Raw genomic sequence first — 20,198 nt, 5'->3', positions numbered from 1 at the left:
AGAGAAAGCTTTCAACATCTAAACTTCTAGTCAACTGCAAGTTTGCAGAATAGAGCAATATGTCTCATATTTACTTACACAGTCTGGTATGTCTGGCAGCTGAAGTTTTTGGAGCTAAGGCAAAATAGGAAGTTGAAAGATGGAACGGCCAGAAACGGACGGATCTTTGTTTTGAACCAGCTGGTAATGAACTCCTCACTCTGTAGTTGTGCCTGGTTGAAGTTGTCAATTCTCACTTCTCCAAGAGCCTCGAGCACATTTGACGAGGTCGGGTAAGTGTTGTTGCTGGCCTTGAATTGGCAGAAAAATAATTGTAGCTGGACCCAAACTTCACGCAGGGAAACGGCAATATTGTGAAAATGTGATTTTGTACTTACCATGTTAGCAAATGTCTCAAGGGCCTGGTCCAGTACAGCAGAGGCTTTTTGGAAGAAAAGCTTCCAGACTTCTACTGGGTATATGTTTTGGCTTTTCAGTGTGCAGTTCAGCAGTGTGACCAAGTTGCTGGATGTGAGATAGGGAGCCTTGAAAAAGAAAATTGACAAAGAATACAGCCATTTTGTCAGAGCTCATGGAGATTTGTCTCAGAACCATAATGGGGCAAAATCCATGTTCTGTTTTTGGAGTTTAAAAAGGAATCTTACAGAGGAACAGGCATGTTCTGTGATGGTGAAATTGCACAGGGCTGCCGAGGAATTGCCAGCTGACAGGATTTGTTCAAGCTTTGAACTGTGGAAAAAACACAATAAATTGAAATCCAATGCCCCCTTATTTGCACTGTGTTAACGAATTTTACCTAGACAGAATCAACATTGAACAAAACGGCATTTCACCCACCCATCAACTCCATCACAAATGAGATTCACTGTGAAAAGAGAATGGTTGTGTGTCAGATAATAGTCCTTCAGAATGCATTTATATCCTTTGAGTTGAAATGTCTACTTTTAGACAGACTTACCATGAACTGGGGTCACCTTGCACTGAAGACAAAGAAAATATGATTGTTAGTATAGTGGAAACATCTTCTTCAAGTGTAAATACCTTGACTTTGTCACAGTTGGCCCAATTAGTGTGCCAAACCTGGATCAACTATTAGATAACCCATGTAAGACACCCCCCCCCCCCCCCCCCCCCCCCCCCCCCCCCCCCCAACACACACACACACACACACCCCAAAAAACTAATCTTACCACAAAGGAAGCTGGAACTGAGCAGCCTGTTTGGGAAGAAAAAGAAAGGAAACAAATCAATGGAGTAGTCATTACAGTGCTGGTACTGGGCTTTTGAGAAAAGTTTAGTCAGGAAAGCCTATTTGCCACATACGTGGGAATGTGTCCTGGAGGTACTGCTTGCTTGATCTCACGCCCTGTGAAAGGTCCAGTGGCAATGCTGCCAAACTCTGCGCAAGACCATCGTATCTAAAGGAAGAAAAGAATTCATTGTGACTTGTCAGGAGCCTCAGCTTGGCATTGTGCACACCCAAATGTCTAACTGTGGATATCAGAAATATCTTACATAGCCTGGTAGGATTCACAGGTGATGTTACTGGGGATCACCCGCAAGCTGCTAGGAAGGATGCTCGCCATCACAGGAACCAAATAAACCTGGAACCACTGTTGATAGTCTTCTGGCTGAAAGTCTTTAAGCTGAGGAGCAAGGGCTGTCAAGGTCAGGTTCAAAATGGTGTCTCGCACATCTGGATTTTGGATGAAGGTGACATTTCTCTGAAAAGAGAAGGGGATCATAATAAGGTCAGAGAGGAAGTCCTGAAGTCTTTGTGGAAATGTGGAGGTGAGGGGGAGCTTATCTAAACTAAATCTTTGTACTTCTGTACAGCAGGGATGCCTCAAGGCATGAAGCATATCAGAAATGGATCATTTTGAGTTAAACACTTGAGCAGGCTTATGAAAGAACACTGTTAACATTTGTTGATGTTTGCACTGAGGTAAGGTTACCAATGAGAATTCACCTGCTTGTTGATGTTTGCAAAAGCCTGGAAGAATTGGTTGAGCTGCTCATAATCACTGGTCTCTGTCAAGCTTGTCAACACCTCCCTTACAACATTTGCATTGTTTAAAGCACCACTGTTTGGATCTAGGATTAGTTCAGCCTTCTGCGATGGTGAAAGAACGTCCAGAACTGTCAGCTATGGATACAAAAAAGTAGAATTCATGAAATGCATGTCTTTTGTATAATTTCCAGAATTTTGCTTTGCTATTCTCAAGAAACACAGGAAGAGTAATATGAAGATTACCGTAGAGATGTTGAAGTCTTTGAGGTCAGAGTACGCTGAATATTGGATGAATGGACCCAGATTTGCTTTAACCCATTGGGCATCGCTCTCATTTTGTTGCCTGCAAGCTAAGACACGCAGACAAAACTTAAGATGTGCTCAATTTAGGAAGGTTTCTGACTGGTAGACATGAAAGAATTTAAGTTTTTTGTCTGAGTGCTTTTCCAGACATTTCACACTGGAAAGCACATAACGCACCCTATGTCTGCCCTACCTGGCTCATTGATGGCATTGTCAGCATTTCTTAGGTAGCCCAGCAGACCATGTGTGATCTCTTGCCGTCTGTACAGTGGCATGTCCTGGATAACTAAAGCCAACCCACTCACACTGCAACAGTTGAAAGAAAACGTTCTCATGCTGTTCTTTGTCACTATTGTCATTTTCTGTTACACCAAAATCTTGATTGCTCCAAGAAAGCTACTCACATGACTTGGTAGTTTGTGCAGCTGATGGTTGTGGTTGTGTTTATCAGCATTTCTGGAGTAAAACTGGCAAGGATAGGAATCAGTTTCACATGGAACCAAAGTTCATAGTCGTTTGTCGTGAAAGTGGAGAAATGTGGACTGATGATGATGAAGGTCGTATTCATGACCCGATCTCTCACAACAGGCTGGAAATGTGGGGTCTGTCATATTAAAGTGGAAAAAGACATAAGCAAATGTGAGATTGCATGTTGGAAGTACACTCATACAACATGGTACAAAGGCTGTAACCATTTGTTTTCTAAGATACAATAGCCAACAATGGATGTAGCGGTTGAGACCGATGTTTTATTCTGTTTACTTCTGGAATCAAATATCCGCATTGTCCTCCTTCACCCTTTTAGGAGGCTAGCCTACCTGTCCATTGGCTGTCAGCTGTGTCAGGAATTCATCCACATTTTTTAGAGCGTTGCCCTGTTCAAGTTGTTCAAACACAAGATCAATAAAATCTGTGTTATTTGAGGCTCCAGAGCTCAGTAGCAGCTGTGCCACCTCAGAGGGATTGAGCGTTGACAACAATCCAGCCTACAACAAGGAATCAACATAATATCAGACAGCAGTAATGACCAATGCTGTGGGTAAAGGATTACAGTTTGCAACCAAAGAAAGTGTGTTCTATGATTTGCTTGTATTTTTTATATGGCAAAATAAACTCCTGTGTTTGTCTTCTTAAGTCTACAATTTTGTTTTCCTGTTCTTAAGGGAGGACTAGAAGTGCAATGTAGGGCTTACCGTAGAGATGTTGAAGTCTTTGAGGTCAGAGTACGCTGTATATTGGACGAATGGACCCAGCTTTGCTTTAACCCATTGGGCATCACTCTCATTTTGTTGCCTGCAAGCTAAGGCATGCAAACAAAAGTTAGGATGTGCTCAATTTAGGAAAGTTTCTGACTGGTAGACATGAAAGAATTTGTGGGCAAGTTTTTTGTCTGAGTGCTTTTCAAGACATTTCACACTGGAAAGCACATAACGCACCCTATGTTTGCCCTACCTGGCTCATTGATGGCATTGTCAGCATTTCTTAGGTAGCCCAGCAGACCATGTGTGATCTCTTGCCGTCTGTACAGTGGCATCTCCTGGATAACTAAAGCCAACCCACTCACACTGCAACAGTTGAAAGAAAACGTTCTCATGCTGTTCTTTGTCACTATTGTCATTTTCATTTGCAACAAAATCTTGATTGCTCCAAGAAAGCTACTCACATGACTTGGTAGTTTGTGCAGCTGATGGTTGTGGTTGCGTTTATGAGCATTTCTGGAGTAAAACTGGCAAGGATAGGAATCAGTTTCACATGGAACCAAAGTTCATAGTCGTTTGTCGTGAAAGTGGAGAAATGTGGACTGATGATGATGAAGGTCGTATTCATGACCCGATCTCTCACAACAGGCTGGAAATGTGGGGTCTGTCATATTAAAGTGGAAAAAGACATAAGCAAATGTGAGATTGCATGTTGGAAGTACACCCATACAACATGGTACAAAGGCTGTAACCATTTGTTTTCTAAGATACAATAGCCAACAATGGATGTAGCGGTTGAGACCGATGTTTTATTCTGTTTACTTCTGGAATCAAATATCCGCATTGTCCTCCTTCACCCTTTTAGGAGGCTAGCCTACCTGTCCATTGGCTGTCAGCTGTGTCAGGAATTCATCCACATTTTTTAGAGCGTTGCCCTGTTCAAGTTGTTCAAACACAAGATCAATAAAATCTGTGTTATTTGAGGCTCCAGAGCTCAGTAGCAGCTGTGCCACCTCAGAGGGATTGAGCGTCGACAACAATCCAGCCTACAACAGGGAATCAACATAATATCAGACAGCAGTAATGACCAATGCTGTGGGTAAAGGATTACAGTTTGCAACCAAAGAAAGTGTGCTCTATGATTTGCTTGTACTTTTTGATATGGCAAAATAAACTCCTGTGTTTGTCTTCTTAAGTCTACAATTTTGTTTTCCTGTTCTTAAGGGAGGACTAGAAGTGCAATGTAGGGCTTACCGTAGAGATGTTGAAGTCTTTGAGGTCAGAGTACGCTGTATATTGGGCGAATGGACCCAGATTTGCTTTAACCCATTGGGCATCACTCTCATTTTGTTGCCTGCAAGCTAAGGCATGCAAACAAAAGTTAGGATGTGCTCAATTTAGGAAGGTTTCTGACTGGTAGACATGAAAGAATTTGTGGGCAAGTTTTTTGTCTGAGTGCTTTTCAAGACATTTCACACTGGAAAGCACATAACGCACCCTATGTCTGCCCTACCTGGCTCATTGATGGCATTTTCAGCATTTCTTAGATAGCCCAGCAGACCATGTGTGATCTCTTGCCGTCTGTACAGTGGCATCTCCTGGATAACTAAAGCCAACCCACTCACACTGCAACAGTTGAAAGAAAACGTTCTCATGCTGTTCTTTGTCACTATTGTCATTTTCATTTGCAACAAAATCTTGATTGCTCCAAGAAAGCTACTCACATGACTTGGTAGTTTGTGCAGCTGATTTTTGTGGTTGTGTTTATCAGCATTTCTGGAGTAAAACTGGCAAGGATAGGAATCAGTTTCACATGGAACCAAAGTTCATAGTCGTTTGTCGTGAAAGTGGAGAAATGTGGACTGATGATGATGAAGGTCGTATTCATGACCCGATCTCTCACAACAGGCTGGAAAATTGGCATCTGTGAAATTGAGGTGGAAAAGAAGCTAAGCAATACAGAGACTGCATGTTGCAAATGTACTCATACAACATGGTACAAAGGCTGCAAGGAATTCTTTTCTATGATAGACTCCTTGAAGACTTGTGTAGCGGTTTAGGAAATGTCTTATTCTGTCTTATCCTGCTGGAATAAAACACCAGGATTGTCCTCCTTCACCCTTTTAGAAGCCTAGCATACCTGTCCATTGGCTGTCAGTTGTGTGAGGAATCCATCCACATTTTTTAGAGCGTTGCCCTCTTGCAGTCGCTCAAACACACGATCAATCAAATCTGTGTTATTGGAGGCTCCCAAACTCAGTACCAGCTGTGCCATCTGAGAAGGACTAAGGACTGACAACAATTCAGCCTACAAAAGAGAACCAGCATAATATAAGACAGCAGTCATGGAAATGTTCTGGGTAAAAGAATTCCGTTTACAGGAAGATGTACATCTGCAGTTGGCACTCACAGTGGACAAATTAGGATTGAAGGCTTGCAAGTCCTGCACAGTTGCAAAATCAGAGAAGTCGCCAAGGTTTGCCTTTAGCCACGCTTGGCTCCCCGTGATAGATGAGACACAGCCAGGATCTGCAGAAAAAGCAAGAAAGTTATTGACAGGGTAATATACCACATGTTGTCATGGAAAAACCAAAGTGAGCTTGAGTTTCTCCTTTTACCTGTTGAGTCATTTCTTGACAAGAACGGTTTGATGAAGTGAGTGAAGACTGCTTGCTGTGTGTCTCTGTCCATGGATGCCTTTTGGCTTCCAAATGCCTGAATGCTACATTTGAGAGAAAGCTTTCAACATCTAAACTTCTAGTCAACTGCAAGTTTGCAGAATAGAGCAATATGTCTCATATTTACTTACACAGTCTGGTATGTCTGGCAGCTGAAGTTTTTGGAGCTAAGGCAAAATAGGAAGTTGAAAGATGGAACGGCCAGAAACGGACGGATCTTTGTTTTGAACCAGCTGGTAATGAACTCCTCACTCTGTAGTTGTGCCTGGTTGAAGTTGTCAATTCTCACTTCTCCAAGAGCCTCGAGCACATTTGACGAGGTCGGGTAAGTGTTGTTGCTGGCCTTGAATTGGCAGAAAAATAATTGTAGCTGGACCCAAACTTCACGCAGGGAAACGGCAATATTGTGAAAATGTGATTTTGTACTTACCATGTTAGCAAATGTCTCAAGGGCCTGGTCCAGTACAGCAGAGGCTTTTTGGAAGAAAAGCTTCCAGACTTCTACTGGGTATATGTTTTGGCTTTTCAGTGTGCAGTTCAGCAGTGTGACCAAGTTGCTGGATGTGAGATAGGGAGCCTTGAAAAAGAAAATTGACAAAGAATACAGCCATTTTGTCAGAGCTCATGGAGATTTGTCTCAGAACCATAATGGGGCAAAATCCATGTTCTGTTTTTGGAGTTTAAAAAGGAATCTTACAGAGGAACAGGCATGTTCTGTGATGGTGAAATTGCACAGGGCTGCCGAGGAATTGCCAGCTGACAGGATTTGTTCAAGCTTTGAACTGTGGAAAAAACACAATAAATTGAAATCCAATGCCCCCTTATTTGCACTGTGTTAACGAATTTTACCTAGACAGAATCAACATTGAACAAAACGGCATTTCACCCACCCATCAACTCCATCACAAATGAGATTCACTGTGAAAAGAGAATGGTTGTGTGTCAGATAATAGTCCTTCAGAATGCATTTATATCCTTTGAGTTGAAATGTCTACTTTTAGACAGACTTACCATGAACTGGGGTCACCTTGCACTGAAGACAAAGAAAATATGATTGTTAGTATAGTGGAAACATCTTCTTCAAGTGTAAATACCTTGACTTTGTCACAGTTGGCCCAATTAGTGTGCCAAACCTGGATCAACTATTGGATAACCCATGTAAGACCCCCCCCCCCCCCCCCCCCCCCCAACACACACACACACCCCAAAAAACTAATCTTACCACAAAGGAAGCTGGAACTGAGCAGCCTGTTTGGGAAGAAAAAGAAAGGAAACAAATCAATGGAGTAGTCATTACAGTGCTGGTACTGGGCTTTTGAGAAAAGTTTAGTCAGGAAAGCCTATTTGCCACATACGTGGGAATGTGTCCTGGAGGTACTGCTTGCTTGATCTCACGCCCTGTGAAAGGTCCAGTGGCAATGCTGCCAAACTCTGCGCAAGACCATCGTATCTAAAGGAAGAAAAGAATTCATTGTGACTTGTCAGGAGCCTCAGCTTGGCATTGTGCACACCCAAATGTCTAACTGTGGATATCAGAAATATCTTACATAGCCTGGTAGGATTCACAGGTGATGTTACTGGGGATCACCCGCAAGCTGCTAGGAAGGATGCTCGCCATCACAGGAACCAAATAAACCTGGAACCACTGTTGATAGTCTTCTGGCTGAAAGTCTTTAAGCTGAGGAGCAAGGGCTGTCAAGGTCAGGTTCAAAATGGTGTCTCGCACATCTGGATTTTGGATGAAGGTGACATTTCTCTGAAAAGAGAAGGGGATCATAATAAGGTCAGAGAGGAAGTCCTGAAGTCTTTGTGGAAATGTGGAGGTGAGGGGGAGCTTATCTAAACTAAATCTTTGTACTTCTGTACAGCAGGGATGCCTCAAGGCATGAAGCATATCAGAAATGGATCATTTTGAGTTAAACACTTGAGCAGGCTTATGAAAGAACACTGTTAACATTTGTTGATGTTTGCACTGAGGTAAGGTTACCAATGAGAATTCACCTGCTTGTTGATGTTTGCAAAAGCCTGGAAGAATTGGTTGAGCTGCTCATAATCACTGGTCTCTGTCAAGCTTGTCAACACCTCCCTTACAACATTTGCATTGTTTAAAGCACCACTGTTTGGATCTAGGATTAGTTCAGCCTTCTGCGATGGTGAAAGAACGTCCAGAACTGTCAGCTATGGATACAAAAAAGTAGAATTCATGAAATGCATGTCTTTTGTATAATTTCCAGAATTTTGCTTTGCTATTCTCAAGAAAGACAGGAAGAGTAATATGAAGATTACCGTAGAGATGTTGAAGTCTTTGAGGTCAGAGTACGCTGAATATTGGATGAATGGACCCAGATTTGCTTTAACCCATTGGGCATCGCTCTCATTTTGTTGCCTGCAAGCTAAGACACGCAGACAAAACTTAAGATGTGCTCAATTTAGGAAGGTTTCTGACTGGTAGACATGAAAGAATTTAAGTTTTTTGTCTGAGTGCTTTTCCAGACATTTCACACTGGAAAGCACATAACGCACCCTATGTCTGCCCTACCTGGCTCATTGATGGCATTGTCAGCATTTCTTAGGTAGCCCAGCAGACCATGTGTGATCTCTTGCCGTCTGTACAGTGGCATGTCCTGGATAACTAAAGCCAACCCACTCACACTGCAACAGTTGAAAGAAAACGTTCTCATGCTGTTCTTTGTCACTATTGTCATTTTCTGTTACACCAAAATCTTGATTGCTCCAAGAAAGCTACTCACATGACTTGGTAGTTTGTGCAGCTGATGGTTGTGGTTGTGTTTATGAGCATTTCTGGAGTAAAACTGGCAAGGATAGGAATCAGTTTCACATGGAACCAAAGTTCATAGTCGTTTGTCGTGAAAGTGGAGAAATGTGGACTGATGATGATGAAGGTCGTATTCATGACCCGATCTCTCACAACAGGCTGGAAATGTGGGGTCTGTCATATTAAAGTGGAAAAAGACATAAGCAAATGTGAGATTGCATGTTGGAAGTACACTCATACAACATGGTACAAAGGCTGTAACCATTTGTTTTCTAAGATACAATAGCCAACAATGGATGTAGCGGTTGAGACCGATGTTTTATTCTGTTTACTTCTGGAATCAAATATCCGCATTGTCCTCCTTCACCCTTTTAGGAGGCTAGCCTACCTGTCCATTGGCTGTCAGCTGTGTCAGGAATTCATCCACATTTTTTAGAGCGTTGCCCTGTTCAAGTTGTTCAAACACAAGATCAATAAAATCTGTGTTATTTGAGGCTCCAGAGCTCAGTAGCAGCTGTGCCACCTGAGAGGGATTGAGCGTTGACAACAATCCAGCCTACAACAAGGAATCAACATAATATCAGACAGCAGTAATGACCAATGCTGTGGGTAAAGGATTACAGTTTGCAACCAAAGAAAGTGTGCTCTATGATTTGCTTGTATTTTTTATATGGCAAAATAAACTCCTGTGTTTGTCTTCTTAAGTCTACAATTTTGTTTTCCTGTTCTTAAGGGAGGACTAGAAGTGCAATGTAGGGCTTACCGTAGAGATGTTGAAGTCTTTGAGGTCAGAGTACGCTGTATATTGGACGAATGGACCCAGCTTTGCTTTAACCCATTGGGCATCACTCTCATTTTGTTGCCTGCAAGCTAAGGCATGCAAACAAAAGTTAGGATGTGCTCAATTTAGGAAAGTTTCTGACAGGTAGACATGAAAGAATTTGTGGGCAAGTTTTTTGTCTGAGTGCTTTTCAAGACATTTCACACTGGAAAGCACATAACGCACCCTATGTTTGCCCTACCTGGCTCATTGATGGCATTGTCAGCATTTCTTAGGTAGCCCAGCAGACCATGTGTGATCTCTTGCCGTCTGTACAGTGGCATCTCCTGGATAACTAAAGCCAACCCACTCACACTGCAACAGTTGAAAGAAAACGTTCTCATGCTGTTCTTTGTCACTATTGTCATTTTCATTTGCAACAAAATCTTGATTGCTCCAAGAAAGCTACTCACATGACTTGGTAGTTTGTGCAGCTGATGGTTGTGGTTGCGTTTATGAGCATTTCTGGAGTAAAACTGGCAAGGATAGGAATCAGTTTCACATGGAACCAAAGTTCATAGTCGTTTGTCGTGAAAGTGGAGAAATGTGGACTGATGATGATGAAGGTCGTATTCATGACCCGATCTCTCACAACAGGCTGGAAATGTGGGGTCTGTCATATTAAAGTGGAAAAAGACATAAGCAAATGTGAGATTGCATGTTGGAAGTACACCCATACAACATGGTACAAAGGCTGTAACCATTTGTTTTCTAAGATACAATAGCCAACAATGGATGTAGCGGTTGAGACCGATGTTTTATTCTGTTTACTTCTGGAATCAAATATCCGCATTGTCCTCCTTCACCCTTTTAGGAGGCTAGCCTACCTGTCCATTGGCTGTCAGCTGTGTCAGGAATTCATCCACATTTTTTAGAGCGTTGCCCTGTTCAAGTTGTTCAAACACAAGATCAATAAAATCTGTGTTATTTGAGGCTCCAGAGCTCAGTAGCAGCTGTGCCACCTCAGAGGGATTGAGCGTCGACAACAATCCAGCCTACAACAGGGAATCAACATAATATCAGACAGCAGTAATGACCAATGCTGTGGGTAAAGGATTACAGTTTGCAACCAAAGAAAGTGTGCTCTATGATTTGCTTGTACTTTTTGATATGGCAAAATAAACTCCTGTGTTTGTCTTCTTAAGTCTACAATTTTGTTTTCCTGTTCTTAAGGGAGGACTAGAAGTGCAATGTAGGGCTTACCGTAGAGATGTTGAAGTCTTTGAGGTCAGAGTACGCTGTATATTGGGCGAATGGACCCAGATTTGCTTTAACCCATTGGGCATCACTCTCATTTTGTTGCCTGCAAGCTAAGGCATGCAAACAAAAGTTAGGATGTGCTCAATTTAGGAAGGTTTCTGACTGGTAGACATGAAAGAATTTGTGGGCAAGTTTTTTGTCTGAGTGCTTTTCAAGACATTTCACACTGGAAAGCACATAACGCACCCTATGTCTGCCCTACCTGGCTCATTGATGGCATTTTCAGCATTTCTTAGATAGCCCAGCAGACCATGTGTGATCTCTTGCCGTCTGTACAGTGGCATCTCCTGGATAACTAAAGCCAACCCACTCACACTGCAACAGTTGAAAGAAAACGTTCTCATGCTGTTCTTTGTCACTATTGTCATTTTCATTTGCAACAAAATCTTGATTGCTCCAAGAAAGCTACTCACATGACTTGGTAGTTTGTGCAGCTGATTTTTGTGGTTGTGTTTATCAGCATTTCTGGAGTAAAACTGGCAAGGATAGGAATCAGTTTCACATGGAACCAAAGTTCATAGTCGTTTGTCGTGAAAGTGGAGAAATGTGGACTGATGATGATGAAGGTCGTATTCATGACCCGATCTCTCACAACAGGCTGGAAAATTGGCATCTGTGAAATTGAGGTGGAAAAGAAGCTAAGCAATACAGAGACTGCATGTTGCAAATGTACTCATACAACATGGTACAAAGGCTGCAAGCAATTCTTTTCTATGATAGACTCCTTGAAGACTTGTGTAGCGGTTTAGCAAATGTCTTATTCTGTCTTATCCTGCTGGAATAAAACACCAGGATTGTCCTCCTTCACCCTTTTAGAAGCCTAGCATACCTGTCCATTGGCTGTCAGTTGTGTGAGGAATCCATCCACGTTTTTTAGAGCGTTGCCCTCTTGCAGTCGCTCAAACACACGATCAATCAAATCTGTGTTATTGGAGGCTCCCAAACTCAGTACCAGCTGTGCCATCTGAGAAGGACTAAAGACTGACAACAATTCAGCCTACAAAAGAGAACCAGCATAATATAAGACAGCAGTCATGGAAATGTTCTGGGTAAAAGAATTCCGTTTACAGGAAGATGTACATCTGCAGTTGGCACTCACAGTGGACAAATTAGGATTGAAGGCTTGCAAGTCCTGCACAGTTGCAAAATCAGAGAAGTCGCCAAGGTTTGCCTTTAGCCACGCTTGGCTCCCCGTGATAGATGAGACACAGCCAGGATCTGCAGAAAAAGCAAGAAAGTTATTGACAGGGTAATATACCACATGTTGTCATGGAAAAACCAAAGTGAGCTTGAGTTTCTCCTTTTACCTGTTGAGTCATTTCTTGACAAGAACGGTTTGATGAAGTGAGTGAAGACTGCTTGCTGTGTGTCTCTGTCCATGGATGCCTTTTGGCTTCCAAATGCCTGAATGCTACATTTGAGAGAAAGCTTTCAACATCTAAACTTCTAGTCAACTGCAAGTTTGCAGAATAGAGCAATATGTCTCATATTTACTTACACAGTCTGGTATGTCTGGCAGCTGAAGTTTTTGGAGCTAAGGCAAAATAGGAAGTTGAAAGATGGAACGGCCAGAAACGGACGGATCTTTGTTTTGAACCAGCTGGTAATGAACTCCTCACTCTGTAGTTGTGCCTGGTTGAAGTTGTCAATTCTCACTTCTCCAAGAGCCTCGAGCACATTTGACGAGGTCGGGTAAGTGTTGTTGCTGGCCTTGAATTGGCAGAAAAATAATTGTAGCTGGACCCAAACTTCACGCAGGGAAACGGCAATATTGTGAAAATGTGATTTTGTACTTACCATGTTAGCAAATGTCTCAAGGGCCTGGTCCAGTACAGCAGAGGCTTTTTGGAAGAAAAGCTTCCAGACTTCTACTGGGTATATGTTTTGGCTTTTCAGTGTGCAGTTCAGCAGTGTGACCAAGTTGCTGGATGTGAGATAGGGAGCCTTGAAAAAGAAAATTGACAAAGAATACAGCCATTTTGTCAGAGCTCATGGAGATTTGTCTCAGAACCATAATGGGGCAAAATCTATGTTCTGTTTTTGGAGTTTAAAAAGGAATCTTACAGAGGAACAGGCATGTTCTGTGATGGTGAAATTGCACAGGGCTGCCGAGGAATTGCCAGCTGACAGGATTTGTTCAAGTTTTGAACTGTGGAAAAAACACAATAAATTGAAATCCAATGTCCCCTTAATTGCACTGTGTTAACGAATTTTACCTAGACAGAATCAACATTGAACAAAACGGCATTTCACCCACCCATCAACTCCATCACAAATGAGATTCACTGTGAAAAGAGAATGGTTGTGTGTCAGATAATAGTCCTTCAGAATGCATTTATATCCTTAGAGTTGAAATGTCTACTTTTAGACAGACTCACCATGAACTGGGGTCACCTTGCACTGAAGACAAAGAAAATATGATTGTTAGTATAGTGGAAACATCTTCTTCAAGTGTAAATACCTTGACTTTGTCACAGTTGGCCCAATTAGTGTGCCAAACCTGGATCAAATATTGGATAACCCATGCAAGACACCCCCCCCCCCCCCCCCCCCACACACACACACACACACACACCCCAAAAAACTAATCTTACCACAAAGGAAGCTGGAACTGAGCAGCCTGTTTGGGAAGAAAAAGAAAGGAAACAAATCAATGGAGTAGTCATTACAGTGCTGGTACTGGGCTTTTGAGAAAAGTTTAGTCAGGAAAGCCTATTTGCCACATACGTGGGAATGTGTCCTGGAGGTACTGCTTGCTTGATCTCACGCCCTGTGAAAGGTCCAGTGGCAATGCTGCCAAACTCTGCGCAAGACCATCGTATCTAAAGGAAGAAAAGAATTCATTGTGACTTGTCAGGAGCCTCAGCTTGGCATTGTGCACACCCAAATGTCTAACTGTGGATATCAGAAATATCTTACATAGCCTGGTAGGATTCACAGGTGATGTTACTGGGGATCACCCGCAAGCTGCTAGGAAGGATGCTCGCCATCACAGGAACCAAATAAACCTGGAACCACTGTTGATAGTCTTCTGGCTGAAAGTCTTTAAGCTGAGGAGCAAGGGCTGTCAAGGTCAGGTTCAAAATGGTGTCTCGCACATCTGGATTTTGGATGAAGGTGACATTTCTCTGAAAAGAGAAGGGGATCATAATAAGGTCAGAGAGGAAGTCCTGAAGTCTTTGTGGAAATGTGGAGGTGAGGGGGAGCTTATCTAAACTAAATCTTTGTACTTCTGTACAGCAGGGATGCCTCAAGGCATGAAGCATATCAGAAATGGATCATTTTGAGTTAAACACTTGAGCAGGCTTATGAAAGAACACTGTTAACATTTGTTGATGTTTGCACTGAGGTAAGGTTACCAATGAGAATTCACCTGCTTGTTGATGTTTGCAAAAGCCTGGAAGAATTGGTTGAGCTGCTCATAATCACTGGTCTCTGTCAAGCTTGTCAACACCTCCCTTACAACATTTGCATTGTTTAAAGCACCACTGTTTGGATCTAGGATTAGTTCAGCCTTCTGCGATGGTGAAAGAACGTCCAGAACTGTCAGCTATGGATACAAAAAAGTAGAATTCATGAAATGCATGTCTTTTGTATAATTTCCAGAATTTTGCTTTGCTATTCTCAAGAAAGACAGGAAGAGTAATATGAAGATTACCGTAGAGATGTTGAAGTCTTTGAGGTCAGAGTACGCTGAATATTGGATGAATGGACCCAGATTTGCTTTAACCCATTGGGCATCGCTCTCATTTTGTTGCCTGCAAGCTAAGACACGCAGACAAAACTTAAGATGTGCTCAATTTAGGAAGGTTTCTGACTGGTAGACATGAAAGAATTTAAGTTTTTTGTCTGAGTGCTTTTCTAGACATTTCACACTGGAAAGCACATAACACACCCTATGTTTGCCCTACCTGGCTCATTGATGGCATTGTCAGCATTTCTTAGGTAGCCCAGCAGACCATGTGTGATCTCTTGCCGTCTGTACAGTGGCATCTCCTGGATAACTAAAGCCAACCCACTCACACTGCAACAGTTGAAAGAAAACGTTCTCATGCTGTTCTTTGTCACTATTGTCATTTTCATTTGCAACAAAATCTTGATTGCTCCAAGAAAGCTACTCACATGACTTGGTAGTTTGTGCAGCTGATGGTTGTGGTTGTGTTTATGAGCATTTCTGGAGTAAAACTGGCAAGGATAGGAATCAGTTTCACATGGAACCAAAGTTCATAGTCGTTTGTCGTGAAAGTGGAGAAATGTGGACTGATGATGATGAAGGTCGTATTCATGACCCGATCTCTCACAACAGGCTGGAAATGTGGGGTCTGTCATATTAAAGTGGAAAAAGACATAAGCAAAGGTGAGATTGCATGTTGGAAGTACAACCATACAACATGGTACAAAGGCTGTAACCATTTGTTTTCTAAGATACAATAGCCAACAATGGATGTAGCGGTTGAGACCGATGTTTTATTCTGTTTACTTCTGGAATCAAATATCCGCATTGTCCTCCTTCACCCTTTTAGGAGGCTAGCCTACCTGTCCATTGGCTGTCAGCTGTGTCAGGAATTCATCCACATTTTTTAGAGCGTTGCCCTGTTCAAGTTGTTCAAACACAAGATCAATAAAATCTGTGTTATTTGAGGCTCCAGAGCTCAGTAGCAGCTGTGCCACCTCAGAGGGATTGAGCGTCGACAACAATCCAGCCTACAACAGGGAATCAACATAATATCAGACAGCAGTAATGACCAATGCTGTGGGTAAAGGATTACAGTTTGCAACCAAAGAAAGTGTGCTCTATGATTTGCTTGTATTTTTTATATGGCAAAATAAACTCCTGTGTTTGTCTTCTTAAGTCTACAATTTTGTTTTCCTGCTCTTAAGGGAGGACTAGAAGTGCAATGTAGGGCTTACCGTAGAGATGTTGAAGTCTTTGAGGTCAGAGTACGCTGTATATTGGACGAATGGACCCAGATTTGCTTTAACCCATTGGGCATCACTCTCATTTTGTTGCCTGCAAGCTAAGGCATGCAAACAAAAGTTAGGATGTGCTCAATTTAGGAAGGTTTCTGACTGGTAGACATGAAAGAATTTGTGGGCAAGTTTTTTGTCTGAGTGCTTTTCAAGACATTTCACACTGGAAAGCACATAACGCACCCTATGTCTGCCCTACCTGGCTCATTGATGGCATTTTCAGCATTTCTTAGATAGCCCAGCAGACCATGTGTGATCTCTTGCCGTCTGTACAGTGGCATCTCCTGGATAACTAAAGCCAACCCACTCACACTGCAACAGTTGAAAGAAAACGTTCTCATGCTGTTCTTTGTCACTATTGTCATTTTCATTTGCAACAAAATCTTGATTGCTCCAAGAAAGCTACTCACATGACTTGGTAGTTTGTGCAGCTGATTTTTGTGGTTGTGTTTATGAGCATTTCTGGAGTAAAACTGGCAAGGATAGGAATCAGTTTCACATGGAACCAAAGTTCATAGTCGTTTGTCGTGAAAGTGGAGAAAAGCGGACTGATGACGATGAAGGTCGTATTCATGATCCGATCTCTCACAACAGGCTGGAAAATTGGCATCTGTGAAATTGAGGTGGAAAAGAAGCTAAGCAATACAGAGACTGCATGTTGCAAATGTACTCATACAACATGGTACAAAGGCTGCAAGCAATTCTTTTCTATGATAGACTCCATGAAGACTTGTGTAGCGGTTTAGCAAATGTCTTATTCTGTCTTATCCTGCTGGAATAAAACACCAGGATTGTCCTCCTTCACCCTTTTAGAAGCCTAGCATACCTGTCCATTGGCTGTCAGTTGTGTGAGGAATCCATCCACATTTTTTAGAGCGTTGCCCTCTTGCAGTCGCTCAAACACACGATCAATCAAATCTGTGTTATTGGAGGCTCCCAAACTCAGTACCAGCTGTGCCACCTGAGAAGGACTGAGGACTGACAACAATTCAGCCTACAAAAGAGAACCAGCATAATATAAGACAGCAGTCATGGAAATGTTCTGGGTAAAAGAATTCCGTTTACAGGAAGATGTACATCTGTAGTTGGCACTCACAGTGGACAAATTAGGATTGAAGGCTTGCAAGTCCTGCACAGTTGCAAAATCAGAGAAGTCGCCAAGGTTTGCCTTTAGCCACGCTTGGCTCCCCGTGATAGATGAGACACAGCCAGGATCTGCAGAAAAAGCAAGAAAGTTATTGACAGGGTAATATACCACATGATGTCATGGAAAAACCAAAGTGAGCTTGAGTTTCTCCTTTTACCTGTTGAGTCATTTCTTGACAAGAACGGTTTGATGAAGTAAGTGAAGACTGCTTGCTGTGTGTCTCTGTCCATGGATGCCTTTTGGCTTCCAAATGCCTGAATGCTACATTTGAGAGAAAGCTTTCAATAACTAATTACTCAACATATTCAAAATTCAACATAATTCAATCACAAACATTTCAAACTTAAATCCCATTGATATTTTAAATCATCGTAATCAACAAATTGGTACATTTTGTCACAACCTCTTCTACACAGAATAAGACCTTTTTTTCTTTCGTTTATTCATCCACATTTTCATTTCCTTTGATAATTTGCTAATTTCATATGGTATTCTAATATGGGATAGTGAACTCTTTTAACCTCAGTCTTTTCATGTCTGGAAAAGTTTCCAACCGCGTTTTACATCGTGGGTAGCAATTTTCAGTTGAAATTCTCCTATTGACTTGTTTTCAATTACATAATTTTTGAATCATTATATAACATTCTTATTTTAAAGAAAACAGCTTCACGAACGACCACCTTATATTAAGGTCTATGCCTCTTCTACAACAGCTGGGTCACACAGTCATAACTTGTTTGGTCTGACTTGTAATTTAACAATCAGGTGATACACATATTTCTTTCTTCCTTTTAGTAGTGATTTCAGTGGACTTTGGGACCCTGACATCAACATTCAATGCAATACACAGTGAGAAATGTGTTACATGTTAGAATATTCAATTAAAATTGTTTATGTCTTTAATGATTTCCATAAGCAGTTAACAGCAGTCACCAGCAATAATTGGTAAAATGGAATTTATTCACTTACATCTCTTGGAAAGAGGTGCAGCTGAAGTTCTGCTTGCTGAGCTGGTTTAGGAAGTTTCCATTGACATAAGGCAAAAGAGGAATCATCTTCACAGAGAACCACAGCCTGATGAATTCGGGGTCACTGTCATTACCCAAACGAAGGCTGTCCAGAACTCCAAATATATCCAGAACATCAAATCCAGGGACATTGTTGTTCTGTTACAAGACAAATTTGCCATTTACCATTCTTAAAAGCTGTTACATGTTTTACACCTACACTATACTGAAGTAAAGCATTAGCTCATTTACCAGGTCAAAGAACACTTGTAAAGTCGACTCTACAATCTGCCTGAGATTTTGTTCCACCATCCTCGACTTTTCATCTGTTAAGCTTGCATTTTTACCCCTTTTACAGGATAGCTCGCCTGTCAGTGTGTCCACTGCAGCAGAGATCTAAGAACACATAGACCAGGTGAAAGGACTGGGTTACTGTCAGTAACTTAGCACAAGGGGGAGTCATTTATCAACAATGCTTTGTGGTGACATTTAATAATTTAAGGTTTAAAGATGAATTTATCATTTTTTACTCAAATTAATTCCAAAAGGCTTACTCTTTGAATGGCATCTTGTAGATTTGCTGCATGGCAAGTTTCCTGGAAACCGTTGGTATGAGTGGTGGCTTTGCTTAAAGAAGAAAAAACACGGTAACAGAAATGAATAATAAAGTCATCTTTAACTAAAATAACATCCCTGGAATGTATTATGTCTACAAATTGTTATTTGAGTTTGCATGCCTACCTGTTTTCAGATAAACCTGGTCCTATAAAATGCAAAAAAGAAAATGAATGAACACATGTATTAACATTTTCAAATTAATAATTAATGGAAAATGGATAAGAATGATGTTAATGGATTAACTTTTAAAAGAGGAAAAAGGTGACATTTTATTTTATATCCATATAAAATTGCATATGGTTTATATGTATAAAAAAAACTTACCTTCTGTTGTGTTGGACTGTAATGTAAATTTATAGAAGAACATGTTAATTCAGTATTTCATTGCATTTCATTGTTTTTGATTTAATTATTTAATCTTGAAAAAAAAAACACTTACAGTTGCAGAGACCAGTCCTGACATACATACAATAGATTTTTTTATAAAAAAGAAAAGTGTTAGATAAGGATATATATTCTATTAAATGACTAATTGAATGTTCAGAGATACTTACCAATGCCAATAGATGACAGTAGCAGAACTTGCACTGACATTTTTATGCCACCCATCGTGAGAACTCAGTTCTCACTTTTTTTTTGTGCCCCTCAGTTGATTTTCAGATTATTTAATTTTTATTTTAGATAAAGATGTAAAGTGATACTGGAAAAGAAAAATGAAGTGATAAAAGTGCATTTTAATTATTGCAGTGCATTAGATCTAAGAATTGTTGATACAGAAACTCAATAGTAAAGAACATAAAAGTATGACGTTTGAATGACATGTTATACATACACAATACATACATTTTCTTTTTAATCCCTCCAAAGCTAAAAGCAAGATTAAATAGTATGGATTATTTCTTACTTCTGTATAGTGATTATAAATTAATAACAGAGTATATCAGAAAGCAAGATAAGCCATAGAAAGATGTTTAACTGGTTGAACTCACCTCTCGAACTCCTTCACTCTGTGAGAGAAGACTGAAGATCGCTGTTAGTGGTGAAGCAGGTATATACTGGGTGGAGTAAAAGAAAATTAGAGCAGATGAAGCAAAACATGCTGAGAATGTTCTAAAAGATTCCATTGGGTAAACACATTGCCAAACACTGTGCACAAACAGTATGGACTACACTTTGGATAGATGATCATTATTCAGTCAACAGAACATGAAATTTGCGAAATATGATTAAGGACTGTTGATATGTAAATGCTTTGTTTATAACTACCTACAACGGGGTTAAAGGAAATGTTATGATTTTGGATAAAGTTTGGCTAAATCAATGTTTATGGCTAAAAAGAAAACAAAAAGGATATCATTTTGGGTTACCTAGACCTCCTTTTTTCCACCTCAGTCTCACATTACTCAGC

The 20,198-nt window shown here is 41.0% G+C and overlaps 1 protein-coding gene across 1 annotated transcript in view; it reads right to left on the bottom strand.

Annotated features, from left to right (window-relative positions):
- Positions 1 to 19,399, bottom strand: part of LOC146646530 (uncharacterized) — a 29,096-nt gene extending 9,697 nt beyond the window's left edge. Inside the window, exons 1-72 of the mRNA XM_085392240.1 lie at positions 19,345 to 19,399; positions 19,230 to 19,246; positions 19,115 to 19,130; positions 18,914 to 18,935; positions 18,727 to 18,799; positions 18,425 to 18,568; positions 18,135 to 18,331; positions 17,323 to 17,426; positions 17,115 to 17,233; positions 16,845 to 17,012; positions 16,429 to 16,628; positions 16,218 to 16,330; positions 15,959 to 16,065; positions 15,584 to 15,751; positions 15,170 to 15,369; positions 14,959 to 15,071; positions 14,706 to 14,812; positions 14,421 to 14,597; positions 13,967 to 14,175; positions 13,775 to 13,869; positions 13,642 to 13,667; positions 13,426 to 13,447; positions 13,305 to 13,332; positions 13,112 to 13,196; positions 12,845 to 12,991; positions 12,546 to 12,757; positions 12,355 to 12,458; positions 12,147 to 12,265; positions 11,877 to 12,044; positions 11,461 to 11,660; positions 11,250 to 11,362; positions 10,991 to 11,097; positions 10,615 to 10,782; positions 10,201 to 10,400; positions 9,990 to 10,102; positions 9,731 to 9,837; positions 9,356 to 9,523; positions 8,942 to 9,141; positions 8,731 to 8,843; positions 8,478 to 8,584; positions 8,193 to 8,369; positions 7,739 to 7,947; positions 7,547 to 7,641; positions 7,414 to 7,439; positions 7,203 to 7,224; positions 7,082 to 7,109; positions 6,889 to 6,973; positions 6,622 to 6,768; positions 6,323 to 6,534; positions 6,132 to 6,235; positions 5,924 to 6,042; positions 5,654 to 5,821; positions 5,238 to 5,437; positions 5,027 to 5,139; positions 4,768 to 4,874; positions 4,392 to 4,559; positions 3,978 to 4,177; positions 3,767 to 3,879; positions 3,508 to 3,614; positions 3,133 to 3,300; positions 2,719 to 2,918; positions 2,508 to 2,620; positions 2,255 to 2,361; positions 1,970 to 2,146; positions 1,516 to 1,724; positions 1,324 to 1,418; positions 1,191 to 1,216; positions 959 to 980; positions 838 to 865; positions 645 to 729; positions 378 to 524; positions 79 to 290 (exon numbers count right to left, since the gene is read on the bottom strand). Coding sequence (XP_085248366.1) covers positions 79 to 290; positions 378 to 524; positions 645 to 729; positions 838 to 865; positions 959 to 980; positions 1,191 to 1,216; positions 1,324 to 1,418; positions 1,516 to 1,724; positions 1,970 to 2,146; positions 2,255 to 2,361; positions 2,508 to 2,620; positions 2,719 to 2,918; positions 3,133 to 3,300; positions 3,508 to 3,614; positions 3,767 to 3,879; positions 3,978 to 4,177; positions 4,392 to 4,559; positions 4,768 to 4,874; positions 5,027 to 5,139; positions 5,238 to 5,437; positions 5,654 to 5,821; positions 5,924 to 6,042; positions 6,132 to 6,235; positions 6,323 to 6,534; positions 6,622 to 6,768; positions 6,889 to 6,973; positions 7,082 to 7,109; positions 7,203 to 7,224; positions 7,414 to 7,439; positions 7,547 to 7,641; positions 7,739 to 7,947; positions 8,193 to 8,369; positions 8,478 to 8,584; positions 8,731 to 8,843; positions 8,942 to 9,141; positions 9,356 to 9,523; positions 9,731 to 9,837; positions 9,990 to 10,102; positions 10,201 to 10,400; positions 10,615 to 10,782; positions 10,991 to 11,097; positions 11,250 to 11,362; positions 11,461 to 11,660; positions 11,877 to 12,044; positions 12,147 to 12,265; positions 12,355 to 12,458; positions 12,546 to 12,757; positions 12,845 to 12,991; positions 13,112 to 13,196; positions 13,305 to 13,332; positions 13,426 to 13,447; positions 13,642 to 13,667; positions 13,775 to 13,869; positions 13,967 to 14,175; positions 14,421 to 14,597; positions 14,706 to 14,812; positions 14,959 to 15,071; positions 15,170 to 15,369; positions 15,584 to 15,751; positions 15,959 to 16,065; positions 16,218 to 16,330; positions 16,429 to 16,628; positions 16,845 to 17,012; positions 17,115 to 17,233; positions 17,323 to 17,426; positions 18,135 to 18,331; positions 18,425 to 18,568; positions 18,727 to 18,799; positions 18,914 to 18,935; positions 19,115 to 19,130; positions 19,230 to 19,246; positions 19,345 to 19,399 — 8,900 coding nt within the window. The remainder of the gene's footprint in view (positions 1 to 78; positions 291 to 377; positions 525 to 644; positions 730 to 837; positions 866 to 958; positions 981 to 1,190; positions 1,217 to 1,323; positions 1,419 to 1,515; positions 1,725 to 1,969; positions 2,147 to 2,254; positions 2,362 to 2,507; positions 2,621 to 2,718; positions 2,919 to 3,132; positions 3,301 to 3,507; positions 3,615 to 3,766; positions 3,880 to 3,977; positions 4,178 to 4,391; positions 4,560 to 4,767; positions 4,875 to 5,026; positions 5,140 to 5,237; positions 5,438 to 5,653; positions 5,822 to 5,923; positions 6,043 to 6,131; positions 6,236 to 6,322; positions 6,535 to 6,621; positions 6,769 to 6,888; positions 6,974 to 7,081; positions 7,110 to 7,202; positions 7,225 to 7,413; positions 7,440 to 7,546; positions 7,642 to 7,738; positions 7,948 to 8,192; positions 8,370 to 8,477; positions 8,585 to 8,730; positions 8,844 to 8,941; positions 9,142 to 9,355; positions 9,524 to 9,730; positions 9,838 to 9,989; positions 10,103 to 10,200; positions 10,401 to 10,614; positions 10,783 to 10,990; positions 11,098 to 11,249; positions 11,363 to 11,460; positions 11,661 to 11,876; positions 12,045 to 12,146; positions 12,266 to 12,354; positions 12,459 to 12,545; positions 12,758 to 12,844; positions 12,992 to 13,111; positions 13,197 to 13,304; positions 13,333 to 13,425; positions 13,448 to 13,641; positions 13,668 to 13,774; positions 13,870 to 13,966; positions 14,176 to 14,420; positions 14,598 to 14,705; positions 14,813 to 14,958; positions 15,072 to 15,169; positions 15,370 to 15,583; positions 15,752 to 15,958; positions 16,066 to 16,217; positions 16,331 to 16,428; positions 16,629 to 16,844; positions 17,013 to 17,114; positions 17,234 to 17,322; positions 17,427 to 18,134; positions 18,332 to 18,424; positions 18,569 to 18,726; positions 18,800 to 18,913; positions 18,936 to 19,114; positions 19,131 to 19,229; positions 19,247 to 19,344) is intronic.
- Positions 19,400 to 20,198: the final 799 nt, after the last annotated feature.

Source organism: Rhamphochromis longiceps, linkage group LG19 (assembly GCF_057381845.1).
Source record: "Rhamphochromis longiceps isolate RC_006_pf linkage group LG19, R_longiceps_female_GT1.1, whole genome shotgun sequence".
Classification (NCBI taxonomy): Eukaryota; Metazoa; Chordata; class Actinopteri; order Cichliformes; family Cichlidae; genus Rhamphochromis; species Rhamphochromis longiceps.
This window is presented reverse-complemented; position numbering and strand designations above follow the sequence as displayed.